The sequence below is a fragment of the Balaenoptera musculus genome, chromosome 7 (assembly GCF_009873245.2).
Source record: "Balaenoptera musculus isolate JJ_BM4_2016_0621 chromosome 7, mBalMus1.pri.v3, whole genome shotgun sequence".
Classification (NCBI taxonomy): Eukaryota; Metazoa; Chordata; class Mammalia; order Artiodactyla; family Balaenopteridae; genus Balaenoptera; species Balaenoptera musculus.
The window spans coordinates 24,422,510-24,444,834 of record NC_045791.1 but is presented as its reverse complement, the minus strand read 5'-3'; the positions used below and the strand labels follow the sequence as shown (position 1 = coordinate 24,444,834).

The window sequence follows — 22,325 nt, the reverse complement described above, 5'->3', positions numbered from 1 at the left end:
AGCTCTTTTTGGATTACTTTTCTGTTGTTAAATTTCTTATACAAGAGAAACATGGCAGTGCCCTGGAAAAAATTTTTCAGGTTGTGGACCTGGAACATCTAACTGTTATTACAAGAATCCTGTGAGGCCACAGTAACGACTTAAGTATTAAGTATAGAATAATTGTTTAAAACTACAAGTACTGTCAATAGGATGTCTCCAATTCGTGTGTGTGTGTGTGTGTGTGTGTGTGTGTATAAGCATGTGTTTGTATGTGCATTTTACTCTTAAAAATACTTGGGAAAAACTGCCCTAAAGCAATGATTCCTGATGTATAGCAAGCCTATAACATGTAAACAAGGGCTGATTTTACATAGTACACAGAGTAATTATGTATTTTAAATAAGGATTTAAAATATATACACCAGCATATCAGATCATGATATCAAGAATCTTGTGGTTCATGGTGAAGTTAAATATTAACAAGTTAAGCAATTTAAAGAAAAATATTAAGTAAATACCAGTAGAAGTGATACTGGAAAATAGCAAATTTGTGAAGGTGGTACGTGAATGGCTGCATTGGAAAGCATGGCTCTAATGAGTTAAATCAAGCACATAGTCAGTGGGTTCCTCTCACCTCCCCTTTGCTTAGTAGCTGTTCCCATTCAGAGGTTTTAATTTGGTCCTATAACAATAGTTGGAGTTAATCTCCACTGAGGATAATAATTTGATTAACTTGATGATATATTCCATATATCATGGGATATATGTTTTAAAGTGCCAATTCTTTTCTTTCTTAGACTTAATAGAGTATAATATGAAGAACAATTCTGATTCTTCATTGTTTATACTGACACATTAGAACTTAAAAGAATATTTGAGTGAGCTAAATTAATGCAGATTTAATGATGATTTATATTTTCCATTGAGATACTTTGCTTTCTGCATGTGTCTAGTGACTGTATTAAAATGTAAATTTTATTGGTACCTTTATTTAAATTCTCATATTAAATTCAGTCCAAGCACTGTTTTTTTTTGCATTTTTTTCATAGCCTGCTGTCTCTCTGATAAATATGATTCTAGAGCAGATGTAGTATTAATATAGGAGGCAAGCAGGCTTATTAAAAGGTGAATAAAGCCATCTACCAGGGAAGTGCACTACTAAGGTTTTTAAAGACATTTGGGAGTAAAGCCAAGCAAACAATCATGTACTGTAAGCAGAATCTTAAAAAAAAAAAATCAATACCTTGCTGACTAGGCAGCCAATGAGGAATGATAAGATAAAGGCTGATGTGATCATGTATTGATATGTAGCATCTGGTTGAACTGTAAGTCAAATAAGGGGCATGTTCTGTCCTGAGAGAGAGAAACAGAGAAAGAGAGAGAGAGAAAGAGAGAGACCCCCATAATTTTTTTTAATGAGCTAACTTGTTTTCCTCAAATTATAATGTATGCCAGATTATGAAAAAATGTACACAGTTCAGGAATAACAAATCTTGTCACTGATGGCTTCGAAATGTTGTCCATATTTATCTGAGTGTAAATTACACTTATTACATGTATAATTTTTTTTCCCTCTGATGCAGACCTGTTGCAGCTTCGGGGTTTTATGGTAAAGGCAACTGTGTTTTTCTTGAATTAACTGTGGCACAACTTTTTTTTTTTTTTTTTTAAAGAATTTCACTTATTTATTTATTGATTTATTTTTTGGCTGTGTTGGGTCTTCGTTTCTGTGAGGGCTTTCTCTAGTTGCGGCAAGTGGGGGCCACTCTTCATCGCGGTCAACTTTTGACATGTTTACAATTTTAGTCATCTTTTAGAATCCATAAAACTTGAGATCTTGGTGTAAAGTGGCAAAAGAAGGAAGCAATGGAGAACGTTGTTTGGAGGGATTATTTGTGTTCCAGTTTCAGAATGGGTTAGTGTAGATATTGGATGAGATGATATGGATTCAAGTCCTGGTCTCACAGTTTAAGAGCTGTGGGATTTGACAAGTAATTTATTGTAATGTGAGCTTTAGCATTCTCAGCTGTTCAATATACTTTCCTTATTGAGTTGCTAGGAGGATCACATGAATCAGGCTTAGTCTTGAACTTAGTACAGAGAAAACACTCAATAAATATTAGCTGCTATTATTGTTTTCAAACTAAAACATAAAATTCAAGCTGGAATCTGAAAATACTAATATTAGTTTAAAAACTCCTCATAACAATATTTACTTAAGAATCTCTTTGGATAACCAAATTTTACTGTACCAACTACAATGAAATAAAAAATACCAATGCTGTAAAAAATAAAATACAATTCTGGTTGAAATGATAGACCTGTTTGGTACTTTTATTCAGTAAATCTAGTCAGTAAATCAAATTATTGACCTCTAGTCAATAAATCTTGTCCCTAGATTCATTTCATTTTGTATAAGATTCTCAGTATTCTCTCAAAGATGAATTTGGCTTGTTTTTACCTATTGTATACTTTATCAGTGTATGCTACCATGCTAGCTTTGTAAATATATACACAAAGCTGAGAACAAGGTAATTATCCAGAATATATACAGGCTGAAGAATCCACCATGGCAGTCCACGATCTGGGTTTCTGTATTGTTGTAATCATTTAGCAGTCTTTCAAATCTCCATCTTTATTTTGGCATAAATCTAAACAAGTACCTGAAATTCATTTGTCAAAAAAAGAAGAGGAAAAAAAAAAAGGAAGAGGCCGAATACATATGCTCTCTTCCAAGGAGGAGAAATAACAAGAGAAGTTCTGTTCAAAGCCTTGCTTGATGTGTGTGCCCCTCTGCACAAATGGGCCATCTTCCTTACCTCTCCCATGGCTCTTGCTGAAGTCGACCTGTTTCCTCTCCTTTAGCCACCTTTGTCTCCCTGCTGTTTCTTGGACACTCCAGGCCTGCTTATTCTTTCAAGGTCCTCTTTCTTCCTGGGATGCCCTTTCTCCCAGATGGCAGCATGTCTCAATCCTTTTCTCTTTGCCAATTTTCAAGGTCACTTTCTTAATATAGAGTTTTCAGACTATCCTGTTTGAAATTCCCTCTCCACACACATTCCCTATCCTCTTCTTTTCTTTATTTCTCATTATAGCACTCCTTACTCTCCGTAAACTTTTTTTTTCTTTATTTCTAGTCTCTCAAATTGGCACTTGGCCATTAGCATATAAACCAATGAGGGTAGGGATTTATATCTGTTTCATTCACTGGTATAAACCCTATGAACTCAGAACAGTGCCAAGTACATGATAGGCATTGATTCTTGTTTGTTGACTAAATGACTACATATATCCTTTCTTAAGTTGGGTTTTCCTAGAATTAGAACTTGCATTCACAAGAATTTGAGTATAAGTGGTTTATTGGGGAGATGATTCCAGAAATCAGTAATGGGGGAGGCAGTTAACCAAGGAAGGGAAGGAGGAATAGAAGGTACATTATTGAGCAAGTTACTGCAGGAATGAGATCTATTCTACCAGGAAATTCTGTGAGATAATGTAGAATACTCAGTTACCCTAAACAGAGGACAGAGCTGAGATATTTATTCACCAACTCCTGTCGGTCATTGGTTTAACACTGCTCCAAGGAAGGGAAGGGCATTAGTGCCTAACAAGCACCTCCGGATTGGGGCCAAGCAGAGAGTCACATGTGCTTGTAGTTAGAAGTCATTGGCTTAGCATAGACAGGCATGACGGATACCAAGGATTGTAGATGGGGCACTGACACCATACATTTCAAGTCCATGTACCAGAACAAGACTTCATTGCTTTGTGATTCAAGAATCTAAGGATATTCCTCCATTTGAGGGACCCTGAATAGCTCAATGTGTTGTTTCTCTTCTACTCCCACCATAGATTTACAACCAAACCTTTGTATTCAGCTGATATCAGATTTAAATATGCATTAAATTCATTTTAAAGGAAATTGACAAAAGAGAATCTTGAAGTCTGTATAAGTATGTAAGGGGCAGGAGGGTATCCTACTATATATCCACATAATTAGATCAGAGTCTAAGATTGAAAAGTGTTGGTCACTATCATCTAGCACAACTATTTCCACTTCCTCTTTTTATCCTTTTTCAGTAATTTCCTTACAGCCTGTCAGTTGGGTCCTTAAAAATAGAGTCTATGTTATTATCGTGACTTTCCATAATCTGCTCTGTTGAAATGATTTTACATATGAAAATAAGGCATGATATGACAATAGAGACTTGAAGTAGCTTAGCAGAAAGTGAGATTGGCCACCAGAAAATGGTATTGCTAAAACATGCTTTTTCTTCATATACCCTTTCCTCCAGATAAAAAGCAGTGTTTCTCCTAAGCATTGCAAACCATCTAAACTATGGCTTCTCTAAGGCATTTAGGGTATTGAGGAGAAGATAAACGAAAACTGTGTTCTAGTTGCATACTAAATATTTCTATCTATGATGGCAAACAAAGAAAGGGAAAATTAAATGCTTTACATGGGTTTGAATAATGTTTTAAATGATTCAGTGTAAAAGAGGTGTAAGAGGTGGAGCTTCAATATGGCGGAAGAGTAAGACGCGGAGATCACCTTCCTCCCCACAAATACATCAGAAATACATCTACATGTGGAACAACTCCTACAGAACACCTACTGAACACTGGCGGAAGACCTCAGACCTCCCAAAAGGCAAGAAACTCCCCACGTACCCGGGTAGGGCAAAAGAAAAAAGAATAGGGACGGGACCTGCACCAGTGGGAGGGAGCTGTGAAGGAGGAAAGGTTTCCACACACTAGGAAGGCCCTTCGCGGGCGGAGACTGCGGGTGGCGGAGGGGGGCAGCTTCGGAGCCACGGAGGAGAGCGCAGCCACAGGGGTGCGGAGGGCAAAGCGGAGAGATTCCCGCACAGAGGCTCGGCGCCGAGCAGCACTCACCAGCCCGAGAGGCTTGTCTGCTCACCCGCCGGGGCGGGGTGGGGGCTGGGAGCTGAGGCTCAGGCTTCGGTCGGATCGCAGGGAGAGGACTGGGGTTGGCTGTGTTAACACAGCCTGAAGGGGTTAACGCACCACAGCTAGCCGGGAGGGAGTCCGGGAAAAGGTCTGGAGCTGCCTAAGAGGCAAGAGACTTTTTCTTGCCTCTTTGTTTCCTGGTGCGTGAGGAGAGGGTATTCAGAGCGCTGCCTAAACGAGCTCCAGAGATGGGCGCGAGCCGCGGCTATCAGCGCGGACCCCAGAGACGGGCATGAGACGCTCAGTCTGCTGCTGCAGCCACCAAGAAGCCTGTGTGCAAGCACAGGTCACTATCCACACCTCCCCTCCTGGGAGCCTGTGCAGCCCACCACTGCCAGGGTCCCGTGATCCAGGAACAACTTCCCCGGGAGAACGCACGGCGCGCCTCAGGACGGTGCAACGTCACGCCGGCCTCTGCTGCTGCAGGCTCGCCCCGCATCCGTACCCCTCCCTCCCCCGGCCTGAGTGAGCCAGAGCCCCCGAAGCAGCTGCTCCTTTAACCCCGTCCTGTCTGAGCGAAGAACAAACACCCTCAGGTGACCTACACGCAGAGGTGGGTCCAGATCCAAAGCTGAACCCCAGGAGTTGTGCGAACAAAGAAGAGAAAGGGAAATTTCTCCCAGCAGCCTCAGGAGGAGCAGATTAAATCTCCACAATCAACTAGATGTACCCTGCAGCTGTGGAATACCTGAATAGACAACGAATCATCCCAAATTGAGGTGGACTTTGGGAGCAATGATATATATATATATATTTTTTTTTTTCCTTTTTCTCTTTTTGTGAGTGTGTATGTGTATGCTTCTGAGTGTGATTTTGTCTGTATACCTTTGCTTTTACCATTTTGTCCTGCAGTTCTGTCTGTCCATTATTTATTTATTTATTTATTTTTATAGTATAGTTTTCAGCACTTGTTATCATTGGTGGATTTGTTTTTTGGTTTGGTTCTCTTTCTTTCTTTCTTTCTTTTTAATTGCTTTAAAACTTTTTTTTAATAATTATTTTTTGTTTTTTATTTTAATAACTTTTATTTTATCTTTTCCTTTCTTTCTTTTTTTCTCCCTTTAATTCTGAGCTGTGTGGATGACAGGCTCTTGGTGCTCCAGCCAGGCATCAGGGCTGTGCCTGTGAGGTGGGAGAGCCAAGTTCAGGACATTGGTCCACCAGAGACCACCCAGCTCCACGTAATATCAAATGGCAAAAATCTCCCAGAGATCTCCATCTCAATGCCAACACCCAGCTCCACTCAACGACCAGCAAGCTACAGTGCTGGACACCCTATGCCAAACAACTTGCAAGACAGGAACACAACTCCACCCATTAGCAGAGAGGCTGCCTAAAATCATAATAAGGTCCCAGACACCCCAAAACACACCACCAGATGTGGACCTGCCCACCAGAAACACAAGATCCAGCCTCATCCACCAGAACACAGGCACTAGTCCCCTCCACCAGGAAGCCTACACAACACACTGAACCAACCTTAGCCACTGGGGGCAGACACCAAAAACAATGGGAACTACGAACCTGCAGCCTGCGAAAAGGAGACCCCAAGCACAGTAAGTTAAGCAAAATGAGAAGACAAAGAAAACACAGCAGATGAAGGAGCAAAGTAAAAACCCACCAGACCTAACAAATGAAGAGGAAATAGGCAGTCTACTTGAAAAAGAATTCAGAATAATGACAGTAAAGAAGATCAAAAATCATAGAAAGAGAATGGAGAAAATACAAGAAACGTTTAACAAGGACGTAGAAGAACTAAAGAGCAAACAATCATGAGCAACACAATAAATGAAATTTAAAATTCTCTAGAAGGGATCAATAGCAGAATAACTGAGGCAGAAGAATGGATAAATGACCTGGAAGATAAAATAGTGGAAATAACTACTGCAGAGCAGCAGAAAGAAAAAAGAATGAAAAGAATTGAGGACAGTCTCAGAGACCTCTGGGACAATATTAAACGCACCAACATTCGAATTATAGGGGTCCCAGAAGAGGAAGAGAAAAAGAAAGGGACTGAGAAAATATTTGAAGAGATTATAGTTGAAAACTTCCCTAATATGGGAAAGGAAATAGTTAATCAAGTCCAAGAAGCACAGAGAGTCCCATACAGGGTAAATCCAAGGAGAAACATGCCAAGACATATATTAATAAAACTATAAAAAATTAAATACAAAGAAAAAATATTAAAAGCAGCAAGGGAAAAACAACAAATAACATACAAGGGAATCCCCATAAGGTTAACAGCTGATCTTCCATCAGAAACTCTGCAAGCCAGAAGGGAGTGGCAGGACATATTTAGAGTGATGAAAGGGAAAAACCTACAATCAAGTTTACTCTATCCAGCAAGGATCTCATTCAGATTTGACGGAGAAATGAAAACCTTTACAGACAAGCAAAAGCTGAGAGAGTTCAGCACCACCAAACCAGCTTTACAACAAATGCTAAAGGAACTTCCCTAGGCAGGAAACACAAGAGAAGGAAAAGACCTACAATAAAAAACTCAAAACAATTAAGAAAATGGTAATAGGAACATACATATTGATAATTACCTTAAATGTAAATGGATTAAATGCCCCAACCAAAAGACATAGACTGGCTGAATGGATACAAAAAGAAGACCCATATATACGCTGTCTACAAGAGACCCACTTCAGACCTAGGGACACATACAGACTGAAAGTGAGGGGATGGAAAAAGATATTCCAAGCAAATGGAAATCAAAAGGAAGCTGGAGTAGCAATTCTCATATCAGACAAAATAGACTTTAAAACAAAGACTATTACAAGAGACAAAGAAGGACACAACATAATCATCAAGGGATCAAACCAAGAAGAAGATATAATAATTGTAAATATTTATGCACCCAACATAGGAGCACCTCGATACATAAGGCAAATACTAACAGCCATAAAAGGGGAAATTGACAGTAACACAATCATAGTAGGGGACTTTAACACCCCACTTTCACCAATGGACAGATCATCCAAAATGAAAAAAGGAAACACAAGCTTTAAATGATACATTAAACAAGATGGACTTAACTGATATTTATGGGGCATTCCTTCCAAAAACAAAAGAATACACATTCTTCTCAAGTGCTCATGGAACATTCTCCAGGATAGATCATATCTTGAGTCACAAATCAAGCCTTGGTAAATTTAAGAATATTGAAATCGTATCAAGTATCTTTTCTGACCACAACGCTATGAGACTAGATATCAATTACAGGAAAAAATGTGTCAAAGATACAAACACATGGAGGCTAAACAATACACGACTTAATAACCAAGAGATCACTGAAGAAATCAAAGAGGAAATCAAAAAATACCTAGAAACAAATGACAATGAAAACACGACGAACCAAAACCTATGGGATGCAGCAAAAGCAGTTCTAAGAGGGAAGTTTATAGCAATACAATCCTACCTTAAGAAACAAGGAACATCTCAAATAACCTAACCTTACACCTAAAGCAATTAGAGAAAGAAGAACAGAAAAACCCCAAAATTAGCAGAGGGAAAGAAATCATAAAGAGCAGATCAGAAATAAATGAAAAAGAAATGAAGGAAATGATAGCAAAGATCAATAAAACTAAAAGCTGGTTCTTTGAGAAGTAAACAAAATTGATAAACGATTAACCAGACTCATCAAGAAAAAAAGGGAGAAGGCTCAAATCAACAGAATTAGAAATGAAAAGGGGGAAGTAACAACTGACACTGCAGAAATACAAGGGATCATGAGAGATTACTACAAGCAACTATATGGCAATAAAATGGACAACCTGGAGGAAATGGACAAATTCTTAGAAAAGCACAACCTTGTGAGGCTGAACCAGGAAGAAATAGAAAATATGAATAGACCAATCACAAGCACTGAAATTGAAATTGTGATTAAAAATCTTCCAACTAACAAAAGCCCTGGACCAGATGGATTCACAGGCAAATTCTATCAAACCTTTAGAGATGAGCTAATACCTATCCTTCTCAAACTCTTCCAAAATATAGCAGAGAGAGGAACACTCCCAAACTCATTCTATGAGGCCACCATCACCCTGATACCAAAACCAGACAAAGATGTCACAAAAAAAGAAAACTACAGACCAATATCACTGATGAACATAGATGCAAAACTCCTCAACAAAATACTAGCAAATAGAGTCCAACAGCACATTAAAAGGATCATACACCATGATCAAGTGGGGTTTATCCCAGGAATGCAAGGATTCTTCAATATACGCAAATCAGTCAATGTGATACACCATATTAACAAATTGAAGGAAAAAAATCATATGATCATCTCAATAGATGCAGAGAAAGTTTTCGTCAAATTTAAACACCCATTTATGATAAAAACCCTCCAGAAAGTAGGCATAGAGGGAACTTACCTCAACATAATAAAGGCCTTATATGACAAACCCACAGCCAACATCGTCCTCAGTGGTGAAAAACTGAAACCATTTCCACTAAGGTCAGGAACAAGACAAGGTTGCCCACTCTCACCACTATTATTCAACATAGTTTTGGAAGTGTTAGCCACAGCAATCAGAGAAGAAAAAGAAATAAAAGGAATCCAAATTGGAAAAGAAGAAGTAAAGCTGTCACTGTTTGCAGATGACATGATAGTATACATAGAGAATCCTAAAGATGCTACCAGAGAACTACTAGAGCTAATCAATGAATCTAGTAAGGTAGCAGGATACAAAATTAATGCACAGAAATCTCTTGCATTCCTATACACTAATGATGAAAAATCTGAAAATGAAATTAAGGAAACACTCCCATTTACCATTGCAACAACAAAAAATAAAATACCTAGGAATAAACCTACCTAAGGAGACAAAAGACCTGTATGCAGAAAATTATAAGACACTGATGAAAGACATTAAAGATGATACAAATAGATGGAGAGATATACCATGTTCTTGGATTGGAAGAATCAACATTGTGAAAATGACTCTACTACCCAAAGCTATCTACAGATTCAGTGCAATCCCTATCAAACTACCACTGGCATTTTTCACAGAACTAGAACAAAGAATTTCACAATTTGTATGGAAACACAAAAGACCCCAAATAGCCAAAGGAATCTTGAGAAAACAAAACGGAGCTGGAGTAATCAGGCTCCCTACCTTCAAACTATACTACAAAGTTACAGTAATCAAGACAGTATGGTACTGGCACAAAACCAGAAATATAGATCAATAGAACAGGATAGAAAGCCTAGAGATAAACCCACGCACATATGATCACCTTATCTTTGATAAAGGAGGCAAGAGTATACAATGGAGAAAAGACAGCCTCTTCAATAAGTGGTGCTGGGAAAACTCGACAGCTACATGTAAAAGAATGAAATTAGAACACTCCCTAACACCATACACAAAAATAAACTCAAAATGGATTAAAGACCTAAATGTAAGGCCAGACACTATCAAACTCTTAGAGGAAAACATAGGCAGAACACTCTATGACATAAATCACAGTAAGATCCTCTTTGACCCACCTCCTAGAGAAATGGAAATAAAAACAAAAATAAACAAATGGGACCTAATGAAACTTAAAAGCTTTTGCACATCAAAGGAAACCATAAACAAGATGAAAAGACAACCCTCAGAATGGGAGAAAATATTTGCAAATGAAGCAACTGACAAAGGATTAATCTCCAAAATTTACAAGCAGCTCATGCAGCTCAATATCAAAAAAACAAACAACCCAATCCAAAAATGGATAGAAGACCTAAACAGATATTTCTCCAGAGAAGATATACAGATTGCCAACAAACCCATGAAAGAATGTTCAACATCACTAATCATTAGAGAAATGCAAATCAAAACTACAATGCGATATCATCTCACAGCAGTCAGAATGGCCATCATCAAAAAATCTACAAACAATAAATGCTGGAGAGGGTGTGGAGAAAAGGGAACCCTCTTGCACTGTTGGTGGGAATGTAAATTGATACAGCCACTATGGAGAACAGTATGGAGGCTCCTTAAAAAACTGAAAATAGAACTACCATATGACCCAGCAATCCCACTACTGGGCATATACCCTGAGAAAACCATAACTCAAAAGGAGTCATGTACCGCAATGTTCATTGCAGCTCTATTTACAATAACATGGAAGCAACCTAAGTGTCCATTGACAGATGAATGGATAAAGAAAATGTGGCACATATAGACAATGGCATATTACTCAGCCATAAAAAGAAACGAAATTGAGGTATTTGTAGTGAGGTGGATGGACCTATAGTCTGTCATACAGAGTGAAGTAAGTCAGAAAGAAAAAAACAAATACCGTATGCTATTGCGTATATACGGAATCTAAAAAAAACAAAAAACAAAAAAAGTGGTCATGAAGAACCTAGGAGCAAGACGGGAATAAAGACGCAGAACTACTAGAGAATGGACTTGAGGACACGGGGAGGGGGAATGGTAAGCTGGGAGAAAGTGAGAGAGTGGTAGTTTATATATGGACATATAAACACTATCAAATGTAAAATAGATAGCTAGTGGGAAGCAGTCGCATAGCACAGGGAGATCAGCTTGGTGCTTTGTGACCAGCTGGAAGGGTGGGATAGGGAGGGTGGGAGGGAGTGAGACGCAAGAGGGAAGAGATATGAGGGTATATGTATATGTATAACTGATCCACTTTGTTATACAGCAGAAACTAACACACCATTGTAAAGCAATAATACTCCAATAAAAACATTAAAAAAAAGAGTTGTATGAGAAATAATCATGCCACTCAATACTAGAAATACTAAAAACAAAGTACTATCAATACGAGAAAGCTAAAAATATTTGTATTTTAGTCCAATTCTCCATGAATTTATACACAAATTAAAAGTATTATAGTGAGAAAATTCGACAATATCAAAATCCTGAAAAACTGAGAGCATATTGAATAAGTGATGAAGTGATCAAAGTGATCTATTTGTGTATATGTGTATATATATACGTGTGTGTGTGTATTGGGGCTTTGACTTTTCAAAGTATTAAGGTAATAAATGATATCAAATACAAACCACCAAATAGAAGTGTTAAAAAAGAAAAAATGGTAAATATTTGAATAGTTTGCTACAAATTCATTAACACATTTTTCTGACATTTCTAACTAAATTCATTAAGCACTTTCCAAAGTATGTTACTATTACTTAATTGTCACTAGTTACTACTTATGAAGCCAGGTTTCATTTCAATGCTCTATGTATTTTCCTTCAGTTTTTAGCCTTCAGGAAATTGAGGCACAAAGAAGGCAAATAATTACTACCCTAGGTTGCACATGAGTAAGAGCCATAATTAAGATTCAAATCGAGTTCTGCCTTTAATGCTCTGCTTCTTTCCACTGTGTATTCCTCATTGCCCCAACCAAATCAGGGTCTGTTGTCTATCCAAAATTGAGCAATTGTCTGTTGACTCTTAATCAATAGGGTCAGACCAAATAGACAAATGTAATCAACTGTATATTAAAAAATATTTTGGTAGACTTACTTTTTATTGCCTCAAATTTCTTTTACTTTGCTTTTAAACTAAAACATAGAATCATTATTTTGAAAAATGCAGGAAGAGGCTTATTTTGTTTTTCTCTTAAGCTGGAAGAGGGAGCGTAAGTAGAATTGTTAGACCGTGACTACCAGAATCTCTAACCAAGGCTCAGGAGTAACTCTGAAGGGAAATACCCTACTCATACCTTCGTATTTTGGAGATTTGGGTTCCTCTTCATCTGTGAATCACAAGTGTAAATTTGTTTGTACAATATTACCATACAATCTGTCATGACTACAGACTGTTGAAAAGAGAATGATGAATGGAATTGTAGGGGTTTGGCAGATGACGTACAGAGGGTGTTGACAAAAGATGAGATAATAACTACTTCCCCTCACTTCACACCCATAACATTATAATACAGATTTCTAAATAAGAAAAAAACCCACAAATTCTTGTCAAATGCGATAGATGGCATTACAGGATGTAATATGACACTTTCTGAAACTGCATAATGTGAATTCAAAAAATTTCCGCTGAAAATTACACTGTATTGACATGCAATTTTTAAAATGTCATTATTGGAGCTTCTAGAGAGCTAGCTTATTATAGATTCATCTCTTTATAAAGAAAACATGTCATTGTTAATTTGTTTTACTTTATAAGCCTTTTTCTTCTCTACCTGGGAGAATAATGTAAAAATTTTTTAAAAATTAATAATTCAAAAGCAAAACAGAAGTAGGAGAATCCCATGGGGACATGCTGCAGCTGGCATTGTTATTCTCAACTGTTGGTTCATCCACATATTATTGCCACTTCCCCTAGAAGAACAGGTTGTGCATGTAAGTGCTCATTGAGGAATATTACCCTGATTGATGAGAAGTAACATGAAATTAATTTTCATATCCACCAGACACTTTACAATGCAAGGCAACCTGCAGTTTTCCAGATAATCAATATCACTAAATGCTGTAATCGTGTTTTTCATGTAGAGAATATGCTCAAAAAAAGGTGTACCATCTCCCATTTTCATGGAAACCTGGGTTTGCAAATCACTTTTAAATAGAGACTGATTTTGAGACTTCTTGTGAAAAGAGACTGATTTTCCCAGGTAATTATAAACCAATGAAATAGCTTGGGAATTATGTAAATCAGCACATACAGAAAAAAATATTAATATTAAGAGTCCATACTATTTCTAAGCAAAATATAGTATGGTATTTGCGTTAGTTAGGACTCTTGTCTGTAAACAAAAGAAATTCAACACAAACCAGTGGGAAAATAAATTTTCTGCCTCGATTCCAAGGAGTGGATGGAATTGACTTCAGGCACAATTTGGATCCAAGTATTCACATAGAGTCACAAGAGCCTTATCTTCTTTTTCTTCAGTTCTAAACTATTCCTTATGTTGGCTTCTGAGATGGGTACTCTCTACACGGTTTTTAAATGACCCATGGCAACTTGAGGTTATAATACTTGCAATCTTGAAAGGAAAGAAATGTTCTCTCTTTCAGTAGCCATGGAAATCACCTCAAATTGCTTTAATTGGTCTTGTTTACATATTGACAGAGACTCCTAAATTGCCTATCAATATACGCATTTTTTCACTTCCCCCTTAGAAACAGAACCCTAAGTCTTTTGTTGACACATTGCTATTCAGAATGTCATCACATTTCCCATCTCCCCTTGAAGCTAGATATTGTCACATGGCTAAGTTATGACCATTGAAATGTAAGCAGAAGTATTGTGTGGAACTTCCAGGAAGAATACTTTAAGGGAGTTTTCTTAAAATAAAAAGCCTTCTTCTTTTGCCTTTCTGCCCTTGCTCCAGGCCTGCAAGGTGATGACTCAAGCACTAGTAGTCATCTTGGGCCATGAAGTGACTAAGAAAAATGGTAGCCATTAGTTAGGATGGATGGTGGAGCAGAATGATAGAAATCTGTGTTCCTTAGGACATTATCTAGCCACCATACAATCTCTGCACTGCCCTCCTCCATACCTCTTTAATGCTAAGGAAGAATAATCATCTATCAGGTTTAAGCTGTAAAATATTTTTTTAAACATCACTAACATGACTGTTGTGGACCAATTGTGGTCTAGGGGATGAGGCCACCTTGGGTCATATGGTCCTCCCCTGTGACAGTGGAGGCAATGGCCCATGAATAACAGCTTCACCAGGGGTGGATATAGTAGTTTCAAAAGGACAAAAAAAGTCAATAATAATGTTATATATCTATTATGTTCATGTCAGCCAAAAAGTATGTGCCAATAAATCCTACCTACTATAGAACATAAGGAAGAGAATATATTTCCTTGTATCATCATCTGTTGAGGAATTCATGACCAGTCAACAAGGTTTAGAATATTTGCGAGCAGCATATATAGGTATTCATTTCCATATGATGCTAACAGAGACCTGGAGGGGGGTTTAGAGTGAGAGAGAAAAACTGTATAAGGTTGATTTAAAGAAAGAACATAATGACATCTACAGAGAGAAGTTATGCTTTGATAGTTAACAGATGGTTATCCTGCCCCCAAGACGAGACAAGCTTTTCTACAAAAGAAGGTGCTCCAGTTCTAACTTCACTTCTAACATCATGCTTCTGACTCTACGATGTTATCATCTGGAACACAGGGAAACAAGGAGATACCATGATGGAGGCTCAACTTCTCATAGTTCTTTTTGCCTCAGTGTTTCTGTGACTATATTACTCACTTTTTTTGTAACAAAAGTCATTGCATGTTACCGAACTGTCTGTAATCATCATGTTTCCTGAACTGGAAGATAGATAGTGATGATTACAAAAGAACATTAGCAAGAGCAACAGACTCCATATTTCCAATATTTCACTTTTGAATGTGAAGAAAAATTTGTCAGTTCATTTTCTTAATGATGTCTTTTAAAGAATAAAAATTTAATTTTGGTTAAGTTCGATTTACCAATTTTTCTCTTATTATTATTTTGTGTGTTCTATCTAAGAAATCTTTGCCTACTCCAAGATTATGAAAATATCTTCCTATATTCTAGAAGCTTTATATTACATTTATGATCATCTCAGATTAATTTTTGTGTATGGGTAGGATAGGTTGAAATTTACCTTTTTCATATAGATAGCCACTTGTTTCAGTAATAGTTGCTTTAAAAGACTTTCCTTTCCCCATTAAACTGATTTGGAGCCTTTGTTGAAATCAGTTGACTATATGTGTAGTCTTATATTTCTGGTTTCATTTTGCTTAATACTCTACTCTCATGATTACTGTAACTTTATAGTAACTGGAAATCAGGTACTGTAAATACTCTAACTTTGTTCTTTTTTCAGTATTGGTTGATTGTTCTAGATCCTTTGCATTTCAATATAATTTTAGAATAATCTATTTCTTAAAAGTAATTAGATTAGGATAACCTATTCCCTCAAAAATAACTTGCTGGAATTTTTATAGGGGTTTCATTAATTCTATATATTCATTTAGAGAAAATTATAGCAATTTGAGTTTTCTAATCCATGAGCATGATATATCACTGCATTTTCTTGGACATTATTCACTTTCTCTCAGCAATTTTTATAGTTTTCAGTATGAAGGTCTTACACAAATTTCACTAGTTTTATTTCTAGGTATTTGTTTTATTGATACCATTGTAAAAGTTTTTCTTTAAGTTTAATGTTTTGTTATTGCTAATATATAGAAGTATAATTAAATATATACATTGACATTGTATCCTATGGCCTTCTCAAATTCACTTAATTCCAGCAGTTTATGGATTCCTTTGGATTCCTTTTAGTATAAAGAGAAACTTAAATCTTTCTTTCACCCCTGTCTCTCAGTCCACTTCCCTAGTTCTTGCTCTGCAAGACATCACAGCACCAGATTTTTTTATTTCTTTTCAGAAATAGGCAAAGCATATACAAAGAAGCACCAATAGTACTGCAGTATGCATTACATATAGTTTTGTGTTTTGGTGGTCCCTCACTCCACCTTTCTGAGAGGATCAAATTTGTCATGAGTATCTACAATTCATATGAAAATGTATTAAACAAAGAAAACAAGTTTTCAAATACTATATTTGTTTTCTCCGAATTTATAATACCAAAAAATGAAATAAAGCATAGTTCCAGTGCTGTTTAACAATATGAATTAATAGCTCTACATATTGTGAGTATTTTAATTACTCGAGAGTATTACAATTTGGGATTATATATGTTCTGTTCTACAGTCAGTTTTGGGGGCGCCAGTGATTTTCAATATTGGCTGCTCATAGGAATCACTCAACTTGCTTTAATAAAAATACTGATGTGTGGGTTCCACCCCAGAGAGTCTGATTTTATTGATGTGGGATATGGACTAAGCAAAGGGAGTTTTTAAAGTTCCCTAGGTGATTTTAATGTGAAACCAATTTGAGAACTGCTGTTTTACACCTTACTAAAAAAAATATATATATATATATATATATATATATATATATATATATATATATATATATATACACTCCTCAAGGGAGATTTTAAATGCAGAAAAAGTCTATATAGTTTATATAGTTTGTATTTGTAATTTTTATAAGCGGTGTCATGGATCAAAAAGTTAAATAGGGCTTCCCTGGTGGCGCAGTGGTTGAGAATCTGCCTGCTAATGCAGGGGACACGGGTTCGAGCCCTGGTCTGGGAAGATCCCACATGCTGCGGAGCAACTAGGCCCGTGAGCCACAACTACTGAGCCTGCGCGTCTGGAGCCTGTGCTCTGCAACAAGAGAGGCCGCGATAGTGAGAGGCCTGCGCACCGCGATGAAGAGTGGCCCCCACTTGCCGCAACTGGAGAAAGCCCTCGCACAGAAACGAAGACCCAACACAGCTAAAAATAAATAAATAAATAAATATTTAAAAAAAAAAAAAAAAAAAGTTAAATAACTTGGAAACAAAATTCGAGTAACCTTACCTAAGGTAATTAACCTTTCCACGTACTGTTTCTGCACGCCCCAAATTGAAACCTTAGCAATGAACTGTTACTTGTTCTTGTTAAGAAATTAGTGCAGGTCTCTTTGAAACACAAAATATGATAAAAATGTTTAAACATAGAAAACAAAAGTACAAGGATTTAGGGGGGAAAAACTTAAAAACACATTGTGTTGATATTTAGTACTGATTGTTAACCTTTTGTAGTCACAGAGAATTGCTTGGGGACAATGTTGTAATACTAAGTCAAATGGTCTATTTGACTGATCCAGACTGCACTTTCTTATATTCTTCTATTCTAAAAATTTTAAGCAGTGTTCTAAAATAATGCAAGCAACACATGGCAAAAAATAAATAAAACTAATGTTACCTAGAGTAGTAGTTTCAGAGGAGTTTGTTTTAATTGCCAAAATGAAATAACCATCTAAATAGTTCAGTATCAAATCCCATATTTTCAAGGCTTATTATTTAAGTTCCAATCGTCCTAACATATTGCTTGATTGAGATATACATAATACTACATTAGAACTTCTGTAGATTTTAAACCAATTTTTAACCTAAAGTGAGGTATAACACAGGCAAAAAGGATATATTACAAAACACAGCACTCAACACAGTGACACAAGTTAGGTTCTGAGTAATCATTAGCAGATAGGCAGGTAGGCAGGCAGGATGGAAGAGAAGCAGGGAAATATTCTGTCTCTCTCTCTTTCTCTGTCTATTAATATCTATCTATCTATATGCATATATATATATTAGGCTATATATAATATACACTTACTAGTAGAACAATGCATTTGAAGTCTATCATGAGAATTTCTACAAAATGCAAAATGTTTCTTGAGCAGGATCTGTATATAAATTCCTCCTTTGCCATTTAAGACCTTTGTAAAATTGGAGAAATCAGTTAAACCCTTTCTTATTTTTCTCATTTATTTAAATGCATGTAATAGTACTTCTTAGGGATGTTTTGAAGATTGAGTGTGAGCATGTTTATGAAAATGCTTATGCAAGAGGTGGGCTGGATCTTCAATATATGATCATTATTTTCATAATTAAACCTAAATCACTTTTGTTTTCATAATCTTATTTAAATCTGAATTTTATAAGATGCATTCTGAAGTAAAGAGTAGCAAGCACCACCAAATAGCTTATCTTCTCCTTTAGTTAATTTATTTTACTAATCTGAATCGTTGAACACTTCACGGTCCATCTCTAACATGGCTGAGAATAAGGAGTTGATCTAAGTATGTGAAAGAAAAATGTATCCTAAATTGTGCAATGACATTGTTACTCTTATTATTTTATGTATTTGAATTTATACCATCTTGATGCTTTTGACCCTTGGTACTCAGTGTGTGCCAGAGACCAAGGATGATGTTATCACTTAGAGAACTTGTTAGAATTCCAGATCTACTCAATCACAATCTCCATTTTAGCAAAATTCCCAACTAATTAATATGTACACACATTAAAGTTTAAGAAGTGCTGCCGTAGATTATAAACAGTTGGATATTACTCTTATGAAAATTTAAAAATATATGACCTAAACTCTGCATAAATTCTTATTGCATGAATTTTGATTCTAGATCCTATGGACACAGTTAGGCTTGTTGTAAAGAACACTAAATCAGGAGTCAAAACACACTTTTTTTGATATTGGCTGTGCCATTTAATAGTAGTGAAAATGCATCAAGTTCTTAAACTTCTAAGAGTATCTGTTTTGTCATTTGTAAAGTGAAAGGCTAGTTAATACATCTGATACTCAGTGGGATTATTTAGAGGTTCAAGTGAAATGGCACTTTAAGAATTTTCAAGATCTGTACACATTAGGCGCTATTACAATCTATGAGTTTAGATCAGCTGACCACAGGTGGATTTTGAGTAAGAACTTCTAAGGGAGGAAGACAAGATGACAGCCAGAGTTTAATACCAATTTCTTTATAGCTGCTGCTTTATATCAGAAATAGAAGGTGGCTTAGGGAAGGAGTGTCCTAAAGAGAAAGGTAGTTTTGGATAATTTTGATCCTTATTTTTACTGATTGATTTGTGTTGACTTTGAGTGGGTGGTCCAATCAGTTACTTTGTAATTAGCTCACAATGAAATTTTATTCAGAACTTGCCTTCAATTTTTCCTAGGGTTGCTCTCAGTTAGTAACTGACTTGAGATCTGAGGAAATGTCATGTCCCTGGATTTGGCATGGCAGTGAGGACATTGTGAGGGATGTCTTTATGGAAGTCAACGATGCAAATTCTGGTTCTTTCCATTACAGATAAAAAGACTTGTGGTCCTCATGAATTCCAGTGTAAAAACAACAACTGTATTCCAGATCACTGGTGGTGTGATAGCCAAAATGACTGCAGTGATAATTCAGATGAAGAAAACTGTAGTAAGTAACTCTTGCTTGAGAACGTTGCAAGCTTGACAGCCTATTCAATAAGCAGGAGAGCAATTTTTAGTTCAGTTAAGGTATGAATTTGAACCTGTCTGTCCTGCAGCTCACATTTTTATACATATATTCACATTTGAACAAGAATATTCAGACTAAATTGACCTAAATCTCAAATGGTAGAATTATTGAAATGCTCATCCTGGGAGTTATTTTCTTACATTTATCAGAATTAGTATGAAAGTATCATGAGGTTTAATGCAACCCATTAGTATGCAGTGAAGGTAGCCCTTGATGCAAGTTCATACAAAGAGCTGAATGATATGGAGACAGTACAAAACATATCATTCTTTAATGGATGGAATTCATTTTATTTGTCTCAAATCCTTTTACACTATAAATTCACCCAAGAGCATCCTTCAGTGAAATATCATTTATTCTCTCTGGAGTGGTGAACACCACATGTATTCAGGATGCTTTTCTCTCAAAATAGAATAAAGCTATTATCATCATCTTCCTCCTGCATTTTTATGTAATAAATTTAAAAGACATTAATTAACCAACAATTTTATTTTCTAAGAAGCATGACAGTATGTAAAATTGTGATAGTATCTCTATCTTCTAGCATTAATTTCTAAATGTATTTCTTACTGGCACTTTCTTATGCTGCTGTTTAAATAAAGAGGCAATATAATCATGTTCAAAATAAGATAATAATCAAATTCCATTGATTAAATATTTACATTCTGCTACTTCCAAAAAGGATTTTATGATAACAATAATGTCTACTCTTATGCATTGGACTTAGAGCATTCATTTCCCAAGATACAGGAGACAAAATAGGAATTGTTATATTAAAGCATGGGGATATATTATATAAAAGCATACGATTAGTAGAGTCACAGCCTTAATAAACCACTTGGATGTTCAGTTTGCAAAATGTCAACTAATGTTTTGAATAACTTTCAGAACTTAATCTGACTAGTGTTTGAGTATCAGGTACATTAATTATGAAATCTCTGGATCATTATGATTATGAAATACTTTGAATATAGAAAGTATTACTCGCTCTTCACATAGATATCTCCCAACTGATAGTACTCTTTAGAAAGGTAAAGAGAGTCATTAGAGTCATTAGAGTGTTCTAGATTCCTTTAATCAGTAATTAAAAAAACAATTTTTATATAGCATGTTTTCAGATTCTGTCCAGTGATTAAAATTCTAATGGGGTGATGGTGGTAAGAATAGAGGAGAAATATAAAAAAGAAACAATTATTATATATTTTTAATTTATTTTATTTGTATTTCAGAGCTTAAATACACAGATAACTACTTAGCTTAGTTTTGGATACATTTAGTGTTAGTTATCAATAATATACCTGAGAGGAAATGCCTGTGACTGAAGGATATTGAAAACAAGAGAGGGTAGGTGGGAAGGCAACACAAGAGACTCACATCTTGGAAGACCCTTTATTCAAAGGGTAATTTAAATTGTGTGAGAAGTTAGGTTACTGCTTTAATGAGAAATTAAGAAGAATTGAAGGGTTGAGAAAGCTCATTTCTGAGTCTCCTGGGGTTTCTCAAGTGGCTGAATATCATTTTGCTGACATCTCCTAAAAGTCATCTTCTGATGCAAGAAAGCAAGGAGAAGGAACATTGCCTCTCACTTGTCACCGTGGAAAATTAGTGATAAATCATTGTAGCCACAGAGCCCTTAAGAAAATGCAAGGGAATTGACTGCAGTATCAAGCATTGCAGTATAAAATACCCAATTATGTGTGTATCTCTTTTAGTTTCTACTCACTCTGAGCTTGTGGCTAAGACAAGTAATATTGATGAATTTGCAGAGGAGAGATGACAGTGAACAAGAATGAAGCATATTATAGTTGTGACATGGAAGAATAGAAGGCATACACAGGATAAGTATCAGAGAGGGTAACATGTTAAACATGTAAGAATACGTAAGAGAAAGGATCATGAGCTCTACATCATTGAGTGGTGTTTGAAGATACCATCTTGACTAGGCCAGAAAAATGGGAAGATTTAAGCATTGAAAATGCCAGTTCTACATAGACAGAAGCTGAGTCTCTGAAGAATGAGAAGAAAAAATATAGTATATCTATAGGGAACGCCAAGAGACTAGTCCTGTAGAAGTCAGCCTTAGAAAAAATACTGTTGCTGTATTCAAATACTTTCAAGATATTTCCAATATCTTATTATCAATTGAAATTATTATAATAATATGTATATAATTATAACAGAACTATTATAATTATATACACATAATTACAATATATATTGTAATAATGACTATATTATATACATCACATAATTTTATATATATAATTATAATATATATAGATGACAAAAATATACCCAAAAGGGCAGTGGTATAATGTTATTATGTTTTCTAAATATTATTAGTCAACGATATGCATTTTAGTGCACATTTTGTCATTTATTGTTAGCTCTTATTAAGTAGTGAAACATACCAGAGATAGTAAGTTGGCCTTATACAATAGCAACATGCTTTTTTTTTTTTTTTTTTACAGGCC

General features: G+C 36.0%; 1 protein-coding gene across 1 annotated transcript in view; it reads left to right on the top strand.

Moving 5' to 3' along the window:
- LRP1B (LDL receptor related protein 1B) overlaps window positions 1–22,325 on the top strand; it is a 1,897,582-nt gene that overhangs the window by 1,717,791 nt on the left and 157,466 nt on the right. Inside the window, exon 67 of the mRNA XM_036857483.1 lies at window positions 19,654–19,770. Within this exon, the coding sequence (XP_036713378.1) occupies window positions 19,654–19,770 (117 nt within the window). The remainder of the gene's footprint in view (window positions 1–19,653; window positions 19,771–22,325) is intronic.